The 22,678-nt window shown below is 57.3% G+C and overlaps 3 protein-coding genes across 11 annotated transcripts; 1 reads left to right on the top strand and 2 right to left on the bottom strand.

Moving 5' to 3' along the window:
• Positions 1-55: 55 nt before the first annotated feature.
• On the bottom strand, positions 56-12,432 carry CDHR4 (cadherin related family member 4). 7 transcript variants are annotated; one of them, XM_069562325.1, is made up of 19 exons: positions 7,545-8,350; positions 6,971-7,155; positions 6,469-6,775; positions 6,308-6,390; positions 5,687-5,797; positions 4,984-5,087; positions 4,662-4,798; positions 4,221-4,404; positions 3,971-4,124; positions 3,643-3,736; positions 3,204-3,407; positions 2,984-3,123; positions 2,399-2,552; positions 2,081-2,301; positions 1,714-1,856; positions 1,169-1,225; positions 980-1,067; positions 723-753; positions 56-204 (listed from the first exon to the last, which is right to left on the bottom strand). In XM_069562325.1, exons 3-19 carry the CDS (start codon positions 6,629-6,631, stop codon positions 149-151), a joined length of 2,124 nt encoding a protein of 707 aa, XP_069418426.1. In that variant the 5' UTR covers positions 6,632-6,775; positions 6,971-7,155; positions 7,545-8,350; the 3' UTR covers positions 56-148. The 7 variants fall into 7 exon arrangements, with proteins under 7 accessions (XP_069418426.1, XP_069418427.1, XP_069418424.2 ...); XM_069562326.1 differs by having other exon boundaries at positions 2,399-2,549; XM_069562323.2 differs by having other exon boundaries at positions 2,399-2,549; positions 6,469-6,631; positions 7,545-8,207.
• Positions 9,272-11,614, top strand: INKA1 (inka box actin regulator 1). Its single transcript, XM_069562328.1, has 2 exons — positions 9,272-10,051; positions 10,770-11,614. The coding sequence occupies exons 1-2, from the start codon at positions 10,001-10,003 to the stop codon at positions 11,568-11,570; spliced, it is 852 nt and encodes a 283-aa protein (XP_069418429.1). The 5' UTR covers positions 9,272-10,000; the 3' UTR covers positions 11,571-11,614.
• On the bottom strand, positions 11,782-21,319 carry UBA7 (ubiquitin like modifier activating enzyme 7). Of its 3 annotated transcripts, XM_070289399.1 has the most exons (24): positions 20,678-21,319; positions 20,425-20,593; positions 20,208-20,342; positions 19,992-20,098; positions 19,584-19,674; positions 19,358-19,493; positions 18,862-18,959; positions 18,631-18,777; positions 17,806-17,988; positions 17,505-17,612; positions 17,267-17,347; positions 17,030-17,185; positions 16,770-16,935; positions 16,493-16,695; positions 16,331-16,395; positions 16,056-16,239; positions 15,905-15,979; positions 15,486-15,660; positions 14,900-14,973; positions 14,561-14,653; positions 14,277-14,468; positions 12,622-12,714; positions 12,456-12,556; positions 11,782-12,006 (listed from the first exon to the last, which is right to left on the bottom strand). In XM_070289399.1, the coding sequence occupies exons 1-24, from the start codon at positions 20,731-20,733 to the stop codon at positions 11,895-11,897; spliced, it is 3,000 nt and encodes a 999-aa protein (XP_070145500.1). In that variant the 5' UTR covers positions 20,734-21,319; the 3' UTR covers positions 11,782-11,894. The 3 variants fall into 3 exon arrangements, with proteins under 3 accessions (XP_070145500.1, XP_070145501.1, XP_070145502.1); XM_070289400.1 differs by lacking the exon at positions 19,992-20,098 and having other exon boundaries at positions 20,259-20,342; XM_070289401.1 differs by lacking the exons at positions 19,992-20,098; positions 20,208-20,342.
• Positions 21,320-22,678: the final 1,359 nt, after the last annotated feature.

The raw sequence follows: 22,678 nt of genomic DNA, 5'->3' as shown, positions 1-22,678 counted from the left end.
CAAGGAACACAGATCTCAGAGCTTCTCCCACATGTAGGTTACCAGGCAAGGACTCTTCTGTTGGTAATTTTGTTTATTATTGAATCAGCTTTAAAACACGTGATCATGTGAAGAAGAAATTCCCCAAATATGATGCAGCTCCCAGGCCTCAGAGCCAGCGCCGGGCTCCCGTGTGCGTGTTGAACAGGTAATCTCTGCCTGTACCTGAGCTCAGATGGTCAAGGGAGAGAGAGAGGGCCTTGCTGGCTTTGGCAGCACTGCTTCCCTCCCCTAAGGGCAGGGAAAGATATTCCAGGACCCTTGGTGTGACCCGCCCCCCCACCACTACCTCCTCCTTGATCTGGCTTGTCCTCTCCCTGCTTTCTCAGCAAATTATTTGAGGTCTGGCTCAGATGCGCAGGAAGCATCCATGAGTCCCCAAAACTTGACATCAGCTCCCCTGAGCCCCGTGCCAGATTAGTCTGCCATAATTCATGATGACAGTGGACCATTTGGGGGCCTCTCCCCTCACAACTTTCCCCCTATTTTCCCCCCGGAGACAGGAACCAGATCAGGGTCCCAGGTGTTTGGGAAACTGGCTGAAAAATGAGTAGGGGTGAGAAGAGACCCCATTCAGGGAAAGAGTAGATAGTGGATGTCTGGTGGTAGGCAGAAATATTGAGATGAGGTCTGGAGAGAAAGTGGGCCCAAGTGGAGAATGGTTTGGAAAAAGGGGAACTCACGGGAGTCCTGGGCTCTGCCATCAAAATGGTGCTGAGGGGAAGAAAGGAGAGTGTAACGAGGTGAACCCTGCCCATGGGGAGCAGGTGGAGGCTTGCCCCCTGAAAAGGGTCAAGAACCCACCTGCTTCCTGCATCCTGATAGTGCTGGTATGGACCCTCCCACAGGGACAGCCAGCCATGAGAAAGGAGGCAGGCTTGGCAGGGAGCACTCAGCAGCAGCCTCAGTGCCCACCGCACAGGATGGTAGGTTGACATACCAGGCTCATGACACTGCTGGGTGCCTGGGGTGTCTCCATCCTCGGGGCCTCCACGAACCCTTCAATGGATCCCTTAGTTCCCTGGATACTGGGGCAAAGTAGGAGCAGAAGTACAGGATAGGGCTCTGAGCCCCAGCCTGAGTTTCAGAGATGGACTTCCAGGCATAGAGGTAGAAAAAGGAAGCTTACCTGTTTAGCAGTAGAGCCTGGGTGGGTTTGCTTGATGTCTGTAGCACCTGGGTCAACCTAAAATGCCAGGAGGAGAGACCAACAGTGAGAACAGCAGCCCTGCTGGCTCCGGGAATCAGCACCATTCATCTCCACTTTTATTGGAGATAGCCTGTGTCCGTATGCACTGGCCACACTGTTATTCCCATCTTCCCCTGGGTTCAGTCCTGTGCTCACAAGAAACTCAGCATCTTAGGGGAAGGTCACATTTCAGGTGGAAGGCAGGGCTCAGGAATAGGGGTAAATACCCAATGCATGACAGACTCAAGAGTCTAAATCCCTTGACCTTATCCACAGCCATCCCATTCCAGACTGGGTTCTGCCAGCGAAGGAGACAACTTTCTCCCAGTGTCTCTCTGCCTCTAAGCTGATGACCCCGGGAGGGAGGGCAGTCCTCCTTAATATCATTCTGTCTGCTCATCAACTTGGGCAATCTTGGGTAGAACCCACTGTCACAGATGCGAGGGCTGGGGGGCAGGCAAGCAGCACAGGGATAGGAACCCTACCGCCGCAGGAGCCAGCTGAGGAACCAGCCCAAACCCAGGAGGAGAAGGGCACCGGTCACTGTCAGCACCACCACGAACCAGGGCTCTGGCTGCCAGAAAACCTCCGTGTCTGTCACAAGCAGGGGTGTCATCCTTGAAGGCACCTGAAATGGGGCCACAGCTTCACCACTGTCCTGCCAAAACGCCCCAATCATCCAGCCTTCAAACCCCTCCAAGGGCTGGGCCATCCCACACCCCAGCTTTCTCCTCTGTATTGCCAGGCTCTTTGCACTCAGCAGTTTCCTCTGAAATGCCTTCCCCAATTGTTCCACCTCGAAAACTATATCTTTTCTCCCCACCCAGCAAGGGCCTGAGGACCCCCTCTCACTGTGGTTCTGTGGGTGCTGGTAGCCCCTGTGCTGGCCCTCCAGGGCACTATATGCACAATGACAGTGGCCGTGGTGCTGAGGTGGGGGGCAGAGGGGCCTGCATCGGCCACACGGATCAATAGCTCATATGTATGGGGCTGCTCTGGCCAGGGGGAGCCCAACAGGAGGTCGTTGTGCACTAGGACAGCTCCTTGCAGGCTGAATCGGCTCTGACTATTCCCTGAAAAACAGAGTGGGAGAAGAAGGGGACCGTGGCTGGCCTTGGCCTGCCCCTCCCCAGCAGCCTGGAGGGCCCCCATGGTCCCCATGGCCCTCACCTCCCACAATTCTGTAGGAGAAAGCCAGGCGCTGGGGCTCCTGGGCCACCCGACACGACACTGTGGTCACCTCCAAACTACGGCCCAGGTGAGCGTAGACGGTGAGTTCCTGAAATGGGGGCTCACACTCGGGGGCATGGTCGTTCACATCCTGCTGGAAGGTAGTCAGATCACCCACCCCCAAACCCCCAGTCCAGCCCCTCAGCCTCCTCCCACCACAACCAAAATCTCGGTGTCAGCCAACAGTTTCCAGAACTTTCCACAACAAGGCCCCAACCCTCTCCAGCCAACCAGTAGAGGAAACTGAAAGTGAAGTCGTTCAGTCATGTCCGACTCGTTGCAACCCTGTGGACTGTGTCCATGGGATTTTCCAGGCAAGAGTACTGGAGTGGGTTGCCATTTTCTTCTCCAGGGGATCTTCCCCACCCAGGGATCAAACCCAGGTCTCCCACATTGTAGGCAGATGCTTTACTGTTTGAGCCACCAGGGAAGTCAGAGGAAACTGAAGCACAGAGGAAAAGCAGAGCACCCGAGGAAGGAGATGAACTCTTTCTGATTCTTTCTGAAGCTTTGGGGCTCATTTACCTCAACCTCAATGGTGATGGTGCAGGAGCCTGAACGGTGGCAGGTGGGGTCCTGGTCTTGGCTGTGGTCAGTCAGCAGGACAGTGAGCCTGTACGACTTCTGCAGCTCATAGTCCAAAGGCCCCAGGAGGCGAACCTCCCCTAGAAGACGGGGCCACAGCCTCAGCTTGCAGAGTCAACCCTGGCTCCACCCTCTCCACCCAGCCCTGGGGTGGGAGTACCATTGAGACGGTCCACAGCAAAGGGGGCGGACCCGCCAGAGGTGGAGTACTCAATGCTGTTGTGTGGGTAATCCAGGTCTGTGCCCACCACAGAGCCCAGCAGGGTGTGGGGCCTTGCATCCTCACGAACCCGGAATGTCCGTGAGACACAGGTTGGGGAGAACTCGTTGACAGGTGTCACCATCACCAGCACAGGCACCTTAGCTGGAAGCCATTTGGAAGTCAGGGAGCTGGCCTGGTTGGCCTGGCCCTGCCCTGGGGTTCAGAGGAGGGAGAGGCTCTGGAGGGAGGGGGGCAGTAGCTCACTCAGGGGTCTTTAGTGGACACAACCCCACCCTATTGGTTTCCAAGAGAGGCGAGATGACGCCACCCTGAAGATAGGAAGAGGGGTACAGAGGAGCCCTGTCCTGAATGTCCAGGCCTGGGCGTGGTCACTCACTGGCCATCAGAGGCTGACCACTGTCAAGCACCAGGATGGAGGCTGTATGCTGCAAGCAGGCGCCAGGAACGTCACAGTCCAGTGTGTCATTCACCTAGCCAGAGGGGCAGGAGAGTGAGGCACAGCCAAGGCCTAGGAGAGCCTTGGGCCCCCTGGGCTGCCTCAGGCCAGGTTATTCTCACATAGCCTACCCTGACCTTCAGGTAAAGCGGGTTGGCTGCAACACCATATCCTTCGCCCTCATGGTCTCCACTCCCACGCGACCATTGGGCCACCCCCTCCCTGTCCAAGCATCCTACACGTGGGTCTAAGGGCAGGGTCTGGGTACCTCCAGGACTCTGTCTCGCAGGCAGAGGCTGGAAGCGCTGGCAGGGCTGTGGAACAGCAGTTGGTAGTCCAGGGTGGAGCCAGGAGAGTCTGGGTCAGTGCAAGTGAAGGTATTCACGACGGTGCCCACAAGCGTGGTCTCGGGGATCTGAGTCCTGAGAGCAGAGGGCGGGCGGCAGAGCGGGAGCTGGGGCAGGGCTGCGAACCCTGGCTCTCACCCAACAGCCAAGGTAAGACTCCCAAATACTCACACCAGCAGCGCTGGGAGGCAGCGCGGGGGCCAGCGGTTGACCGACTGCACGTCCACCCGGAAATCAAGCTCGGCGCTGTCCCACGGCCGGAGCCGCTCGAAGGCCTTCACCCGCAGCCTAGTGACCGCGGCGTCCGGGGCTTGCGCCAGCTCCAGGGGCGCGGTGGTTCGGACCACGCCGTCGACTGGGAGGGGTGGCAGGGCGTGGCACGCAGAGTTCGGCCCCGCCCCCAGGTCAGTCCCGTTCCCACCCTCCCACCTCTCCACGCCCACCTCTTAGGGCGCAGAGACTGACCACCTGGCCGCCGCCTCCAAGGCTCCTCTCTAACTCCGGGCCCCCAAACGCGACCTCGCCCCAGGTTCTGCCTCGGTTCCAGGCGTTGCAGGTCACTTCTAGACCACCCACAGAGGCATCCCCTTACCCGCCCTCCACGCCCCTCACCGCGTCCTATGGAGAAGAGCCGGCAGGGCACCGGGGAGACAATTTCGTAGCGCACGTCGAAGCCCTGGGCGTGGACTTGAGCCACCTTACTTCCGGGAACCAGGTTTTCGGGAATGGTGATGTTCTGGGCTTGCTGCCTTTACCAGAATGGGAGCACTGGCTCCTACCTGCTCCCGGCAGGGTCTGCAGGCCCCTCCCTTGGGTCTTCCTTGGTACAGTAGCCAGCTGGGGATGCTCCTGCAGCCCTACACCTTAACCCTACTCCTAAGTCCCGGGGCTGGGTCCTGTCTTTCCCACTGTCCCCAGGGTAGGGGAGCCTTACGGGAAAGAGACCTGGCTGGAGGGAACAGGCAAAACTTTCACCATCAGCATCCCACGGCAGCTTCGGCCTTGTCCAAAGGTCACTAGGATCTGAAGCTGGAAGACCTGCCATGCACACAAAACAAGAAGGGAACCACGATGTGTGTCCACCTGTATGTGTGTGCCCAGCCCCCCTCAGGACCTCCATAAGGAGCCTCACATTCACTCTTCCCCATGACCTGTCACTCTGCTGACAGATATTCCTTTGTGTCTTACTCTTCTGGGTCATAAGTCCTTCTCTTTGGATGCACACAGCCCCCAAATGAGTAATATCTGAATCATTCACAGCATGAATTAGCATCGTAGAGTTGCCAAGAGCCAGTCACTAAGATGTGGAAGCTTTAAAGAAGGAACTTCTCTAGTCTCCTTAAGACTACACCTGCCGCTGTACTCAGAGTTTTCGCTTTCTGTGTGACTGCTCAGAACTTTCTCCTTTCTGTAAGGGGCACTGTGGGCTCCTGGAGCCAGGGATCCCTCTTCTTTCTAGAGCTCCAGAGCCCAGCACAGAACCAAGCCAAGGTGAGAGGACAGCCAGCATGGGGCAGCAGGTATGGGCTATGTCTGGGAAAGGCAGCATGATTGATGAGGCCAGAAACAATCCTCCATGAGGTAATGGCTCTGTCCATTTTATGCCCAGTCCATGGATATCGCCAGGTCATACTCACCTTCTGAGCCTGGCCTTTGAGTCCCTGGGATGGCGCCCACAGCTGACCCTGCCCATCGATGGAGAAAGGTCCGGGGAAGTACGGGGGGTCCTGGGCACTAGTGATGTTCATCTGACAGAAAAGAGATGCTGGAGGCCCCCTTCCCTACCACAGTGCCCCCAAGCAACCCCAAAATACCCCAAGAACCCAACATGTATCCGCCCACTCTCAAATCTCCTGTACTCTGCTACTGCCACTTACTCTAGCCTGGGCTCCCCTGGCCCTGATCCAAAATTGTGTCTGCTTTTAAACTATTCAGTTTTTTAAATACATTTCTTTTGGGGATTGTAAAAACGATTCAGGTTTGGTTTTTTTGTTGTTGTTGTTTTTTTGTTTTTTTTTGAGAATTTAGAACACAGAAGAACTTTAAAGAACTCAACCCCTGAGAAGTCCCTACAGGAACAGCCATAGTCACTGGGGGTTGGGAAGCCCTTAGTGACTCTCTCCAAGAACATGTATCCCACAGAGGCTCAGTTATAAAGAGTCCTTCTGCAGACTATTCTTGGCCAGGCAGGGGCTGGCCTTGGTCTTCCCATCTCCCTCCATCCTACCCCCCAACCACTGCCCACATGCAGGCCTCACCTGGGCTCCCTGGCCTGGGAGCAGCAGAGTGTACAGCGGGGTCCCAGGTGTGACAGTTTCTCGAACCTGAATAATTTCCCCAGCTGGCCAGAGGGGAGGTAAGGGAGGTTCAGGCCATGCCTGCCCCCCCCACATCCCCCGCCTGCTGCCTCTGGCCTTACCTGGGCTGGCAAATCGACCAGCACACTGGTCACGATTAGGGTCCCGCTGAACATCCACAGAAAGCCGACCCTCTGTCACATGGTTGCCACATGTGAACCTCAGCTGCAGCTCATAGTGGTTCACTGTCAGGGCATCCAGCCGGGCTGAGCTGCTCAAGGTCATCTGTGGCAGGTGGGCAGTGCCATGTGGGGCCTAGGATCTCCACCTCCCGGCACCACCTCTAGGGCATTCCCTGGTGGCTCAGATGGTAAAGAATCTGCCTGCAGTGCAGGAGACCCAGGTTCGATCCCTGGGTCGGGAAGATACCTGGAGAAGGGAATGGCAATCCAATTCATGCCTGGAGAATTCCATGGACAGAGGAGCCTGGCAGGCTACAGTCCATGGGGTTGCAGAGTGGGACATGACTGAGCAACTAACACCATCACTTTCACACCACCTCTGACTTTGTGAATTTAGAGTCTGCCCTTCCCCCACTGTCCCCAGCTGTGCCCATGACCGTACCTTGCCCACATAAGTCCCCTGCCACCTGGTCAGGCTAGGTGGGTTAAAGAAGGTGGTGGGTGGCTGTACATGGAGCAACTCCAGGGTTGGTATGTATGAAGAGCAGTTGAAGGAGAAAGACTGAAGGGTGGCTCCAGGTCCCTGGCTCTCAGAGACATCTATGAACCAGGACAGGCAGTAGAGGTCTGCGAGGAAGAGATGATTCAGGCTAGAGACCCCCATGCTCATGGAACCAGGTACACAGAGTCCTTCCCTTTTGCCTTGGGGCCTGGCCATATCTTGGAGACAAGCAGCCAAGGTCTCCCCTTGTCCCCCACATCCAACCACAGATCGGCTCATTTCATGGACTGGGGCTAGGTCCTATCTTTCCCACTGTCCCCAGGATAGGGGGACAGTGAGAACTTGGGTGAGGAAGCAGCTAAGATAAAGAATGAGAGTCAGGGGTTCAGATCTTTGCCCTTTCCTGGCTCCCCCCAGCTACTGTCCTCCATGGTAGCTTATCTGAGAGGGAGCAGGACTCCACTGTGGACTCAGGGGGTGAGAAGTGAAGTTCCCCCACCCACCAGCTCCTCACCAGAGACAAGCAGAGCAAGAAGCAGCACGAGGGGCCTGAGCAGCACCATAGTGGCCTTAAGACACGACAGCAGCGGAGACTCTAGAAGGGCAGACGTGTTTTGTCAGGGCCACCCTGTTGCCAGGTCTGTTGTTCAAACACAGGACTCCTTGGCCTCCAAGATTCCAGCCCCACCCAGCCCCTGGTGACTGAGCTCTGGACACTATAGGTTATCAAGAGGCCTGGAAAACTCCATTTTTTCACTGCTCCCAGTGGATTTCCCTGTTTATCACTACCACGCAAAGATGCGAGGGGAGAGAGGCCAAGCTTCAGCTAGGGAAACTAAGGCTCACGGAAGTCTTGGTCATGCAGTTCTTGGAGACAGAACATGCACAGCAGCCAGGAAAAGTGGGCCCAGGCCTGCTACCCCACAAAGCCTGAACTCCAGCTGCTCACCCCCATTAGAACATTATCTGCCTGTGAAACCTGAGCCCAGCCATCAACAGAATCTCCCAAAATCTGTCTACGTTCAACAGACAAAAGGTATCCTTGGTGATGGAAATAAAAATGGTGGTTACTTCGGGGCACAGCAATTGGAGGGGACAAAAGGTGGCCTCCTCGAGTGGCTGGTGATATTCTATATCTTGATCTGGGTGACACAGGTGTCTACAGATTTTAACATGTATAGAGCCATACCTTTAAGAGCTGTCCATTCATCTTATTTACAATCATATGCCAGTTTTTAAAAGGTTGTCTTCACACGCTTTCTCCACCTCTTTGCCTCTCTCTTTTCTACCCACTTTGTTTGAGCTTGTTCCTCTCCCCATAAAAATGCCCTTGTCAGGGTCCTCAGAGACCTGCCAACTGTCCAGCAGTTTATGTTCTTTTCTTACCTCCTCAGCAAGCGTTTGATGCTTGCTCCCCTCGGCTCCTAAGTGCACACACTCTTAGTTTCCTCCCACCTCCCTCGCAGCTCCTGCTCAGCTCCTTTGCTGGTTCTTCTTCATCTTCCCTACCTCCACCCAGTGGAGTGTTCCAGGGTTCATCCTGTCTGCTGCCATCCTCTGTCCACATGTCCACAAATGGCGATTTGATTTTCTTCTCCAAGACCACTCTTTTCCAGTCTTGCTTGGTTGATTCGTACCAGTTCCATCCAATCAGTAGTTCAGCCTGGAAGTCTAGGAGTCATGCTTCTCTTTGTCTTCCCATACTCATGTATCAGCAAGGCTTGATTTTAACTCCAAAACATACCTCAAAGTATGTTTGCTCTAGACCTACCCAGATCCAGGCCCTCCCTTCCCCTGATGGATGAGGCAGGAGCCTCCACTCTTGACAGCAGAGTGGTTCTCCCAAAGCAGCGATTATCTAAACAGCAGCCAGCCCAGGTCATTACCTGCTCAAAAGCCCTCTAGCGCTCCCCACCACACCAAAAACAAAACCCTTTATTCCCTTCTAAAATGGCTAGGAGCCTGGTTTTGCTGACCTCTTCAGTCCTCTCCCCCTCCCCTCAACTACCACCATGAGAAATATCTAGGCCTTCCCTGGTATTTTCCTGTCTACTGACTCATCTAGTTTGTCTCCAGTTAGTCTGTGTCGTTGAACCTAGCCCTAGCCACCTCAGGGAACGGCTCTAATCCTTTGGTCAAAGAACTCCCTGCGGTAATCCCCTGCATTCACTCAGCCTGCCTGTAGTCCGGGATAGACAGCATGCGGGTGTTGGGAATCCCCACGAGAGGGCAGCCCTGCTTAGCTCGGCCGAGGCAAGAGACACGGGAGTGGGAGGCTGGGCCTCGGCCGGGGCTCCTCTCCGGTGCTGCAGCGAGGTTCTGCGCTCCCTGAATCCTCGGAGGGGCCGGACCCCTCCCATGACTTCCAGGGACGGTGGAGGCCAGCTCCAGGAGCGGATTCAGTGGGTCGGACCACGAGAGGGCCACAGCACTGCCGAACCCGACGATTGGGCCCGATCTACCCGCTCAAGGGCGCAGCCGCGGTACCCGTGAGCTCCAGAGACCCCGGCGGGAGGGACCACAAATTTCCCCTGGGAATAAATGAGGAAACTGAGGCTGCCGCAGGGGTGCGACTTGTCCTGGGAGTCAGCTCAACGGCCCGGGACTACGGGGACTCCCGGGCCGGATCCCGCCAGGTTTCCAGCTACAGTCCCGCCCTTCCCCATAAGAGCTGCTTCTAAGGAGTGGGTAGTGGGCGTCAGGCTCGCCCACCCGGCAGGGCCCCGGGGGTGGAGCCACACCAGCCCCGCCCCAGCCCCATTGGCTGAGGCGCCAGGGGCGGGGCGGGGCCGCCAGATGTTGGGGCGGCGGCGGCGGCGGCGGAGGCAGCAAGAGCTGGGGAGAGGGAGGAGCCGCGGAGCCAGGCGGAGGGCAAGGGCGCCGCTGGCCGGCCCCCCGGGCCCTCTCCGCGCCGCTCTTGCTGGAGTTTGAAGAGGAACTGGCAGGCCTGGAGGGGGCTGCGGCACGGACATGCACAGCGCTCGGCTTGACAGTTTCCTGGGCCAGCTGCGCTGGGAACTGGTGAGGCTTGGGGGCGGGCGTGGCTCGTGAGGACTAGTGTGGGGTGCTCGGCTGCCTTCCTACCCGAACGACACTCGGATGGGGGGGAGCTGTCCCGAGTGCCCATCCAAGAGAGGATGGGGGCGGGGCGGCGTAGATGGCCCAGATGGCCCGCGTCGGGTTTCGGACGATTGGGAGCTGCGCTGGGCATCAAGTAACAGCCGCCCAGCTGGCCGTGCTGCTGGCGCAACGCAGGAAGTTGTGGGGGAGAAACTTCTTGGGCAGAACAGGGGCTTTTACGGAACGAAAAAGGTGGTGGGGCTACTACTGATGCCCCTTATTCCAGGCTGGCGTGTACCTCTTGTCTTCCTGGAAGGTGCTCTTTTCTTCTCTGAAAGAGGCTGCGGGCTTTGGGGAGCTGAATCCCTCAAGAGGCACAGGGTTCCCCCCCAGCCCTGAGCAAGACCTACTTCCCCATGCAGGCCCACAACCCTGCCTCCCGCCCTGGTGGCGGGTACCAACTTGCCCGGCTCTGCGTGCTGCAGCCTGCCGGACTGCCATCAGGTCGGCCAATGGGAGCCACACGAGCTTCGTGTGCCAGCGCCCCATGCCGACCTGGTGCCCGCTAGAGGCCTTGCTGCTGAGGCCTCCTGGGCCTTCTGTTTTGGAACTGGCCTGATCAGGCAGGCCGGAGTGACCAGCACTGCTCCTACCACTTCTGCCCTCTCTTCTTCCACAGCTGTGTGGCCGGGACACTGGCTCACCCCCAATGCCTGGTCCCCTTCCGCCACCCCCCAAACACCGCCCAGGCGTGCGGCTCAAGCACCAGCTCAGGGCCTCAAATGCGTTGGAAGAGGACTCGGTCTGTGGTGTGGAGGAAGAGGATGACGAAGTAGGGGTGACAGGAGACAGGAGTGCAGCCTTTGGGGGCCCCAGGGAGCACGGCCTGGACTGGGACTCTGGCTTCTCAGAGGTGTCGGGCAGCACATGGAGAGAGGAAGAGCTGCCCGTACCCCAGCACCCAGCAGCCTCGGCATGGCCCCCCCGGAGACAGCGCCTCTCAACCAGTGGTGTTGCCCAGCCTAGCGGAGCGCCCATGGCCCGGGTACCACCTGTCCACCGACCACGGCCCAAGTCCACCCCAGATGCCTGCCTGGAGCACTGGCGGGGGCTAGAAGCCGAGGACTGGACCACAGCCCTGCTGAGCAGGGGTCGTAGTCGCCAGCCCCTGGTGCTGGGGGACAATTGCTTTGCGGACTTGGTGCACAACTGGATGGAGCTGCCCGAGGCAGCGGGTGAGGGGGACAATGGGGGTGGGCCCCGTGCGCGTGCTCGGCCCCCCCAGTTCCTGCTGGGCCTCTCTGAGCAGCTGCGGCGCCAGCTAGCCAGGGCGCGCCGGGCAGCACTGGCAGGAAAGCGACTGTCATGCCCACCTCGCCCAGAACCCGAACTACCTGCGGATGTCTCACGCTTTGCAGCCCTCATGAGTTGCCGCAGTCGGCAGCCCATCATTTGCAATGATGTTGTCAGCTACCTCTGACCCTGCCCTCCAGCCTGGGACAATAAAGGCCTTTCTCTGGACAATCCTGGTTCTGTACCCCTCGAGGCTCCAGGAGGCAGCGCCAGCCCTGCAAGGCACAACTCAGGCAGGCGAATCAAAAGAGCCTTTTCCCTCCCCTGCAGGGGTCCTTGTCACGCCTGTGTCACACGCCATGTGTCTGCTCCATCACCCGTCCTGTCCACTGAACACCTTCCTTCAACAAGTGTTTATTGAGTGTCTGCTGTGGGCTTGGGACGCAGGGCTCGGGACGCAGGGCTCAGGATGCAGGGCCCGATGGAGCTGGGCGGTGGGGCTGCTGCCTTGTCACAGCTTGTAGTGCAAGCGTGGAAAGTTAGTGTCATACTCCTCGCCCTCATAGCCAAGTTCCAATACCAGCACCCGCTGCCCAGGCTCCTTCTTCACCACCTCTGTCACCCTGGCGTGGGGGGAGGGGGTGGGGAGATTGGATAGGTGAGTGGTGACACAGAGTGTCCTGGCATGGGCTACAGGGTGCTGGGGGGCCAGAAGGAGCCCAAGCTAGGAGCAGGAGCAGCCCAAGACAGGAAACATCTGAAAACTATTTTAGGAGCGGCTGGCGGGGCGAGCAGGAGGCAGGAAGCTGTGAGTCCCCTGGGAGTGGGCCGTGAAAGGGGAGCTGAGGAGGGTGTGGAGGAGCTGGTGGGGCTGGCCGAGCCGGCAGCTCCTAGAGGCCCCTCCTAGAGGGCTCCTGGCCCTTACCCCACCCCCAGCCCGTTTGCTGGCTCCATTTGGCAAAAGAAAACTTCAGGAAGGTGTGAGGGGCCCAAATGGGGTTGGGAAGAGGAGAGGCTGCGCATCCCTCACCTCCAACCTCCAGGGCCTGGTTAAAGCCAGGTGCGGGCTCACCTGCGGGACAGGTGCCGGGCCTGTTTTTCCTCAGACCATCCTGCTGAGTAGAGCTGGGCCGACCCATGCAGGAGCATCGTCACCCTCAGTCCTTGTAGCTCCTAGAGAGAGATGGGTCAGGGGCCAGCAGGGCCAGGCCTGGGAGCAGGGCAGAACTGGGGCACACCTGGATGTGGGCCAGCAACGACTCCAGGGTCCTCTCGGGCTGCCCAGCAGGCACTTCCAAGCGGTCCCAACAGGTCCACTTCAGGTGATGGAACTGGGGGGTGGCAGTGGGGAGGAGTGAGAAGCTTCTTACACACACACACCCTCTCCCTGCCCCAGTTGCCAATAGCTTATGGCCCCTTTCCTAGGGGAGGAGCTGGACTAGAGGCAGGAAGCAGAAGCCAGGGGGTGGGGATGGAACGTGGGATCTGGGCCCAGAATCTCAACACCCTCCTGGCCTGTGCTGGGACAGGAAATGGGGCTATGGGGCCCCCCGCACAGGGAAACAGGCGATCCATCACACAGGCTGATTGTGTGTGTGTGTGTGTGTGTGTGTGTGTGTGTGTGTGTGCTGGGGGGGGGGGCAATGCTTCCTGAGGAAGCGAGGAAGCAGGAGCAGGGCTGCTGCAATCTCTGATAAAGCTGCCTGTTCCTCAAATGTAAGGCTGGAAGAGAGGGTGGGGGGCGGGTACATCCGGTCCCCTAATCCTTTACCACCAGGGCCTTGGACTTTCTCATAGACACATGGGTGAGGGGCACAGTGACTTCAGTGGGGACACAGTCCACAGAGGACTCTCTTCCTGTCCCTTTGTTCCTTGTTTCTTGAGTCTTGGGGTTCTGGTACCCAGAGCTGAGGACATAAGGGTGGCAGGCAACCAGGGACCAAGACTAGAGGGGTTCTGCCAGCTCCCCAGAAAACAGTGAGGTCAAGCTGAGACAGGACCAGAAGTGATGTGGGGGACCCTTCTCCTCCCTTCCCCCTCCTCCATAGACAAAGGCAGCTTGTGTTCTAGCTAGAGGAGGGGCCCTCACAAAGGGGCTCTGTGTGCTGTGCCCTGAGGGACCCCAGGGCTGCTCAGCCTAAGCCCAGTGCCGGCCCATGACCTCTCCCCTCTGCCCTGGTGAGAGAATTCTCTCCAGACCCTCTCCTGTGTCCCCAAGGAAATGCCAACTTTTACAGAGCCTGGGCACACAGCCGGGGCATTCACAGCCCAACACTTGAAGGAACACATATGCACACAAGCCCACACGTGTACTCAGGCAAAGCCATGCAGGCCCACATCATGAAAGGGCCCTGCAGCCTCCTCTGGCACACAGATGTGCAAGCATGCTCCCTCCATGGCTACACACCACGGAGCCAGGGATGCCCAGACCCGGGTGCCCTCACACTTGTGACAGGAATGCACACCCTGTGACAGGGTTGCACACCCCCATACCCATGCTGGTGAGCTCAGTGCCCTTTAACTCAGTTGAGGGGGGCAGGCGAGGATCCCCATGCCTGGCAGCCTGACGTTAGGCTCTGTTTAGGGCTTGGGCCCTAGTCCCCCCTCCCCCTCAGGGAAGGCGGGGATGGTGGGGGATGGATGTCTGGCTCCACTAATGAGTTAAAGCTGCAGCTCCCCCAGACCTGGAGGGTTGGGGGCTGGGGGTGGCTGACGGCTGCTTCCTGTGTCTGACAGGTCCCAGCCTGGCTGTGCAGCAGGGAGGCGGCTGAAGGAAGTCTTGAGGACTCCCCCAGAGTCTGTGTCCCACGAGAGCCTGAAGCTGGAGTAGGGCCTGTTTGGGTAGGTGCAGGGAAAACTCAGGTCTGGTACAGGTGAGGTGTCCAGGGCTCACCTTCTGGATGTCTGGGGCCTTAGGTACCCAGCGGCTAAAGTAGTTTTCAGCCAGGTGCAGATAGCTGTGGCGAAAGGCGTGGCGGGGCCGTGGTCCGCCCACCACCTTGTACAACTCCAAGCCCACCAGGCCAGCCACGGCCGCTGTAGTGGTGACAACGGCTGGGATAATCCGGCCCACAATTCGCTTGGTCTGCCAAGGACAGGAGATCTGATCTGGGCCCAAGGCCTAAGGCTAGGGTTTGACCCGCCACCTCCAGGCCTGAGCCCCAAGGGGCAGGTTACCTCAGCATGGCTAGCCACTGGGATCGCATAGTTCTGAGCTCTCAGGCTGGCCGCTGCCACCACAAAATCCACGTGGAAGTTGCTGTCATTGTCCTATGAGACCCAAGGCACAGTTGTATGAACACTGTCCCAGTGCCCCGAACCTGTGCTGCTGCACAGGTCTTCACACGATTCTGTGCTTAACAGGTAAGGAGACGGAGGCTCAGGGAAGCTGAGCTGCTTCTGGGATCCTTCAGGGAGGAAAACTCAGGCCCAGGGACTTCAAAACTACCTACTTAGCTCTTGACCTTCCCCATCAACCTCTCTGGCCCAGCCCTTGACTCCCACTTGGGCTCTGACCTTCTCGAATGTCAAGGGTTCAAGGGAAGGACCCTTGCTCCAGGTCTTCAGGTCTTCATGCAGTTGCTTACAGCCTGTGGGGAGGAGGAGGAGGGTTAAAACAGTCCTTAGCCCCCAAGTCCTATACTCTCCTTGAGCCTGCCTGCCTGTCCTTGGTCCCTGCCAAGTCTACCACTTACCACTTTCAAGGAGATCCCTTGATGGATGGTGCAATCTCTTCTCTGGCAGCCCTAGCCCTCACGTTATGTGTGCCTGCACACACACACACATACCTAGGTGACCCTGTCCTCATCAGGGGGGCCACAGCTAGTTGCTCCCCAGGGCCCAGTGGTTTGTGGAGTTTTTTTCCTTTGCTGAGAGTTGGCCAAGGGAATGGGGTGGTGAGGATGGTAAATAGGAGGGAGAGGACCTACTCTGGGACCAGGGGATGAAACCAAGGCTAGAGGCAAGGTCAGAGGGCCTAATAGGTTGTGACTTGGCTTCAGGGGCCCCAGACCCATCTTCTTTCTGCAGCACAGGCTGAGAAAGCTCAGGCCTTTGGATGGCAGCATAGAGGGCTCAGGGCCGGGGACCTCACCAAACTCACCAGAAGGCGAATCCAGCTCCAGCTCACTAGCAAAAATGCGGTCCAAGTTCTGGGGGTCAGGCAGTGGCAGCAAATTCAGTAGTCCCCTCAGCGCAGTCTGGTCCTGTGAGCCAGGCAGCCTATGCATCTGGGCATATAGGTTGGCAGCTGCCAGCACATAAAGGAGGTGTGTATCCTGCAATGAGACCCAGAGGCTCATGGGCCTGAGTGAGCATGTGTGGGTGCGTGGGGCGGGGGTCAGCGCCCACTTGAAGATCTGTTAGAGGGCCTGCCTCCGCCTCCCATGTGGACACCCACATGTGCACAGACGTGGCTGTCTCCCTCTCAGCGTCTCGGCATCGCTACAAAACACAGAGGTGCTCACCTCTGCCCTGAGGGGCCACATTTCCATCTCAGGGCTGCCCAGGGACCCCACTCACTTGGCTGGCATCAAACTCCAAGGGCTGGGGACACTGTTTGGGACCCGACCAGAATGGAGTTCCATCCTCCTGCACCTAGGGAAACACAGAGGCTGCTGGGCTCAGTCCGGTCGCCCCCAAGCCCTCAGCCTCCTGGCCCCCAGCCACCCACTTTGTCAGGTGGGTAGGTCCTCAGCAGCTGTGTGATGCCATAATGGAAGCGGAGCTGCCAGTGGCCAAGGGCCCACAGCACGCAGTCTCGCCAGGTCTGTGGACGCTCTGTCAGGACACCCCGCATTGTCTGCAGGAGGGGCTGCTTCTGCGACTTAACCAAGCCTTCTGGAGATGAGAGCGCGCTGCGGACGGTTGGGAAAGCTTGAGGCTAAGCCCTGAGCCTCTTGGTGTTAGGGACCCCGGACTCCCATTCGCCCTTGTCGGGGGTCTTACTGTGGGTGGCTGTTGATGGTCTTGGCAGACTCACAGAAAAGGTCGTCAAACTCACCCTTGGCCCACTGTGGGGGAGGGAGAAGCCATGAGGTGGCAGTTAGGAAATAGGTCTGGGGCAGAGGACTGAGCCAGGCAGGTAGGAGTCTCCGGGGTGCCTCCCACCTGCACGGTGTGCTCGGTTGTGGCAGGAATGTACCGCACGGTGCAGACAGGGTCGGGGGCATCTTCAGAAGCTGCATCAGAGGGGGCTTTGTAGTTCTCAGTCACGTGCGGTATGAACACACCAGCGCTACCCCGGGTGCCTGTGGTGCCTGCCTCCAGGAGTGGTTTCAGAAAGTGGGTGCAACGAGCAGCTACGTAGTCCCCTGGCAAGGGAGGCAGAGGGTCAGAAGTGGGGCTGGCACTCAGACAAGAGTGAGTTCTGAGGCTGGGCACTCACGGGCCTCGAAAGTGTCCACGGCAGCAGCCACGCCATCCACACCGGAGAAGAAGTCGTCCCCAAAGATGTGCTCTGTAGTGGGATCCAGCTGGAGGTTGAGTGGGGTAACCTGCAAGTCTGCATTCAGGCGGCGAGTGGCCTCTGCAGCCACCTCTGCCTTTTGCCTCTGAGAAGAAAGCAGGAAGATGTTGGGGGTGGGGGAGGGGGGTACTGTGTGAGGACAGTCCAGGACGTGGGTGTGGGGAAGGGTCGACACTCACATGAATGTCCTGGGACCTGAAGAGGAACTGCCGGCTAAGGTTGGAGAGCTCCACATGGTCCATGTCGGCAACGGTCACGCCCCCACTGCCCCCGGCCCCCAGGCCCATCAGGGCAAAGCCTTTGAGCAGCTCGCAGCCGACAGCGCCAGCACCCACCTGCCGGCAGGCAGGAGCAACCTTAGCCAGAGGGCCAGGCCTCACCCCTCCGCACACTCCCAACCTCACCACATGGCTCACCAGGAGGTAGTGCTGGTGGCTCAGCTTCTCCTGAAAATCTGCCCCAAACACTGCGGTTTGCCCATCATAGCGGCAGCGTCTCTAGGGAACACAGACTGGGCTTGACGACGACCACCGGCCTGTGCTGGGTCTCCCTCTCACTCCCAGTATTCCAGGTCAGGACCTCAGGACTATTCTTCATGTTTCTCCCTGTGTCCTGAGTTTAGCTAAGGCTTGCATCCCTACCACACGTTCTCACCGGTGCACAGTCCTCAGGGTTGGGAAAGGGGTCCCCATCTTCCGGAAGGCAATCCAGGGCATCGAAGTACAGCCACTGGTCCAGGGGCATAAACTTGCCAGAAATCGCCTGTAAGTCAGAGCTTTAGTCTGGGGACTCTTGGCACCTCCTAATCCCCTGAGATCCTGGCTGAGGGCTGCACCCAGGTTGGTGAAGCTCCTAAGGCTGCTCTCTAGTGTTGGGCACCCTGTGGCATCTACAGTGGCATCCACAGTGACCTCTGCACCCTTCCCAGCCCCGCGCTGTCTCTGCCTGTGCCCACCTTCAGCACTTCCTGGGCAGCCACAGCACCTAGCACGGCTGCCATGGGGCTCAAGCCACCAGCACTGCTCAGGGCAACTGTCCGCACCAGAGACTCATCCAGCTGCTCTTCCAGAGGCTCTCCTTCTGTCCCCTTCAGTGGTCCCATGGCCTGGGCCAGGTCCACCACCATCTCTGCATCAACCTAGTGGGTAGAATTCTGTTAAAGCAGACCCACCCTGAGCTCCACCCCACATTTGAATCCTTCAGGCAGCCATCCCCCCTGTTCCACAGAAGAAGAAGCAGAAGCCTGAGTGGGAAGGCCCCACTAGGTGATCCCTGGTGCCAGACAATGGCCCTGGAGGCTCCCCCAACCTGGGAGCAGCTGCCAGGCCAGATCTGAGGGGTGAGGAGTGGCATGAGTCCCCAGGCTTTGTGCTTGGCCCCTTCATGAACTCAGCCTCTGGTCTAGGGCTTCCCTGCTGGCTCAGATGGTAAAGAATCTGCCTGCAATGCAGGAGACCTGGGTTTGATTCCTGGGTTGGGAAGATCCCCTGGAGGGCAGGGCAACCCACTCCAGGATTCTGGCCTGGAGAATCCCTATGGACAGAGGAACCTGGCAGGCTACAGTCCATGGGGTCACAAAGAGTTATGACTGAGCAACTTAGAACAGCTGGTCTAGAGATAAGTATTTATCAGCTCCCCACAGCCCATTGTGTCTTCTTTATATGAGTGGGACACTGCTTCTGGGTTCAAACTTTGATCCGTAAGATAGTCACTGTCACCTCCTGGTAGGTGAGGCCCCAGTAAGACAGAGGCTAGGGAGAGGGGCATCGGGGCCACTCACAGGATCCCAAGGCTTGGGAGGGCGGCCATGGAGCTGCTGGAACTTGTGCAGTGAGCGGAAGGACTGATGCAGGCAGCGGGCACGGTGAACTTCCTGGGGACTCTGGGCCACCACACGGGGCTGAAGAAGGGCTGTGTCCAGGGGTTCCTTCAGGGGGCACTCAATTTAGGGTCAGATCCAGAACCCTGTGGGCCCCTCGAGGCACCCAACCCCAGATGACCTTGCACTCACGTGGCTGACAGTCTTGGCTCTCTTGACCTCAGTGACAGCCCCGCCACGTAAGTAACGAGAGAAAGCTGTTGTGTCTCCAATCTCCAAGGTCCCGTCCTCTGGGGAAGATTGAGCCTAGTCAGCATGCCCTCTGAACCTGAGTAGCTCGCCACAGCCCATCCTGTCTTGCCTCAGCATTCTCAAGGTGGGACTTCCCTGCTGGTCCAGTTAGTTAAGAATCCACCTTGTCATGCAGGGGACGTAGATTCAGTCCCTGGTCAGGAAATAAGATCTCAAACACCATGGAGCAACTAAGCCTGTAGGCCACAGCTAGAGCCACAGAGGACCCCACACGCTGCCACCAAGACCCGAGGCAGCCAAATAAATAATTAAAACAAAACAAAATTCTCAATGTGGCTCTGCCCTGAGGAAGGTAGAGAGACCTTATCTCTAAAAACCAGGCTGTGTCCACTCCCACAGGGGCCTGGGTGCTGAGCCTGGAGTGGGGTTGACATACCCCGCACATGGAGAGGCCGAGGATCACAGCCGTTGAGCTCCACCATGCCCTCAATGCCTGAGAAAGTCACCCAATCCCCTGTGTGGAAGTGGTGGGCATCAGCCTCTTCTCTCAGAGTGAGAATGCCAGGGGAGCCCTGTGATGAGAGGCGGCCTGCTCAGGGGGCCTAGCCCTGCCTTTCACAGGCTCCTTAGTAGGGGTAGTGCCCCCCGACCCCAGCACCCACCTGGGAGATGTGCTGGATGGTGGCCATCAGGGGTTCCGCCTCCGTGGGGTCCTGCACAGTGAAGTTCTTACCGAAGTCACAAAACAGCTGCCTGTGGCAGGGTGGCAGGGGTCACTGAGCTGACTCAGTTTTTAACCGCCACGGTTGTGGTGAAGGGCAACAGGCACTATGGCAAGCCCCGAGGAATTGGGGGAAAAGTGCTGGGAGAGGCTTGGAAACTGGAGTTTGAAAGATGTACTGAGCAAGTCTGGAGGCTGGGGTAGAGGAAGCAGACGAATGGGACTGGGGACTGTGATCATGAGGGGAAAGTGGGGATAGCCCTGGGGTTGGGTGGAGGGGCTCCGGAGCAAGCCTGGAACTGGGATCGCTTGCTGCCTGTGATGTGGCAGGCTGGGCGAGCCATCTCACCCCACAAGGCCTCGGGTGTCCGCCACCAGGAAGCAGACTCCATGCTCATGGCACAAGGTTCCCACTCTCAGCTGCTCCTCCAGCCTTGAGGCGGTCAGCACCACCACCTGAGTGGACCTCATGAGATCAGTAGGGCCAGAACCAGTTTGAGCCCACCCTGCTGCTAAGGGCTGGGGGTGGGGGAGGTTGGCCTGGAGAGTAGGGCTGGGAGGGCACCTGGAAATCCAGCAGCAGGTCCTCGGTGATGTCGCCTGTATAGACGCTCACCTGAACGGCTCCATTGAGCTCAGCCAGAAGTTTTTGAGAGGCCTCAGCCCTGCTCCTTCCCAAGTCCTGCTCTGAGAGCAGAAACTAAAGAGATGCCCAGACTGGCTTTAGCAAGGAGTTTTTTCCTGGGCCCCACCCCTACCCACAGCCCCCCCAGGAGCCTCACCTGGGCAGCCAGGTCAGACCAGCAAGTAGGATGGGGATCATGGAGAGTGAGGCTGCCCACACCCATCAGGACCAAGTTTTTGGCCACCTCAGCCCCCAGGCCCTGCAGGCCAGACAGCAGCACCTTGGCTCCCTGAATTCTCCGCATGGCCGGCAAGCCCAGCACATACCTGTGGGCAGGAAGAAAGAGGGCAGGCAATTGGAAATCAGGGGTTAGAAGGCTACCCTGCTCTCCTCCCCACCCTGAGCCTCACAGCTGCCGCGAGTATAGCTCCTTATCCAGCGACTTGGAGGTCTCCAGGGTATCCATCCTGAGGCCCGGGGCTGCAGGGCTTGTAGACAGGAGGCAGTGCCAGCAGGAGCCAGTGCCCAGCGGTGGCCAGTGCAAACAGGAGCTAAGGCTCAGAAATGAAAGATGCAGCTGGCAGCTTTCTTCCTGGTTCCTCTGTCATTTCGGGTAAAGCAAAAGTGAAAGTGAAACTGAATGGGCTTGTGGTCCTGCCTCCAGCCTGTCCCGCACAGCCTGGCTTGGCAGACTTCTGGCAGCCCGAGCGCACTGGCAAGTGGAGAGAGAATTCCCGGATCTGTTTCTCTCTGGGAGAGCAGGTATTTCTCTTAAGGAAGAAAGAGGGCAGGGCCATGGGAGGGATCCCTGCGGTCTTCTGTAGCTCCCTAGATGTCCTAAACTGCAAGCTCCTGTCCCCTTCAGGGGTCCCTGTCTGAATGCGCTTCCTGCCCAGAGGACTGGTGGGCTTCCTGCCCAGAGGACTGGTGGGGAAGCTCTTGTCCTGAGGGCTCACCTGGCCTCCTGTCCAGACCCTAGAGGGCAGAGCCAGCCCCATTCCAGAGGCTGAGAGAGCTCATGGGCTATGCTGCCCATATCCAGGGCTCACCCTAGACTTGGGGTGCAGCCTAGCACTGTTGGGAGTGCCTGCGTGTTCTGGAGTCATCTCCTCCGGGATCAGGGATTCCCCTCTGCCCACATTGCACAGCCGGGACAGTTCGCAGCCCCAGGTGGCCAGTCAGGATCTCTCACTGATGCGTCCCAGGACTCAAGCAGGGTTGTCAGTCTCTGAGTGCCAGCCCTGTGTGGAAGACTAGGGGCAGTTATGATCATGTGTCCTTTATATTTTAAAATAATTATAGATTCAGAGGAAGTTGCAAAAAATAGAAAAGAGGGGCCACCCTCCCCACAGATGTCTCCCTCTGCCTTCTTAGGAACCCAGGGCCAGTTCTCTAGAGGATGGACCACAGATCCCTGCAAAACTCCACAACAGTTAAACCAAGTGCTATCAAAAATTCTTTTTTTAAAAAAATTAAGGTAAAACCTATATATCATTAAAATAGCCATTTTAAAGTATACAATTTAGTGGGATTTAGTGTGTTGACAATGTTGTGCAATCACCATCTCTACTTTCAAAACCTCATCACCGACCAAAAGACACAACTACCTTGGATAATTGCTACACACCCTCATTCTATCGCCTGGCAAACATACATGCTTTCTGTCACTAGGGATTTGCCTATTCTGTGTATTTTATATAAAAGGAATAGTACAAAATGTGAACTTTGGTATCTGTTTTCACTTACAATCTTTTTGAGGGTAATCCAAATTGTAGCATGTCTCAGGACATCATTCCTTTTTGTGGCTGAATATTCTATGAGAGGCACATATCACAGTTTGTTACTCAGCAACCCTATATACAGTCAATGGAATTCTCCAGGCCAGAATACTGGCATGGGTAGCTGTTTCCTTCTCCAGCGGATCTTCCCAACCTGGGGATCAACCCCAGGTCTCCGGCATTGCAAGTGGATTCTTTACCAGCTGAGCTACCAGGGAAGACATTATCCAGTCACTGGTTGACATTTGAATTGTTAACACTTTTGGAATATTATGAATAGTGCTATATGATCATTCTTGAACAAGTATTATTTCTCTGGGTATATACCTAGGAGTAGCATTGTTGGGTCATATGGCAATACGTTTAAGTTTTTGACAGACCAACAAACTATTTTCTACCAGCAATGTATGTAAGTTTTTATTTCTCCACAACATAGTCCAATTGGTTTTTCCTTTTTTTGCAAATTATACCCATCCTAGTGGGTGTGAAGTGGTAGGCAATTCTGGGTTTTTTTCATTCAATAAACATTTATTGGATGTGTCATATGTACTAGGTACGGAAACCAGGGCCAGATTCTGAAGTAAGTGGTGTCTTCAATAGATACCAAAAAACATTTGATGACATTCAATATCC

This window comes from Ovis canadensis, chromosome 19, assembly GCF_042477335.2.
Source record: "Ovis canadensis isolate MfBH-ARS-UI-01 breed Bighorn chromosome 19, ARS-UI_OviCan_v2, whole genome shotgun sequence".
Classification (NCBI taxonomy): Eukaryota; Metazoa; Chordata; class Mammalia; order Artiodactyla; family Bovidae; genus Ovis; species Ovis canadensis.
The sequence above is the reverse complement of the archived record's forward strand: the minus strand, read 5'-3'. Positions and strand labels throughout refer to the sequence as shown.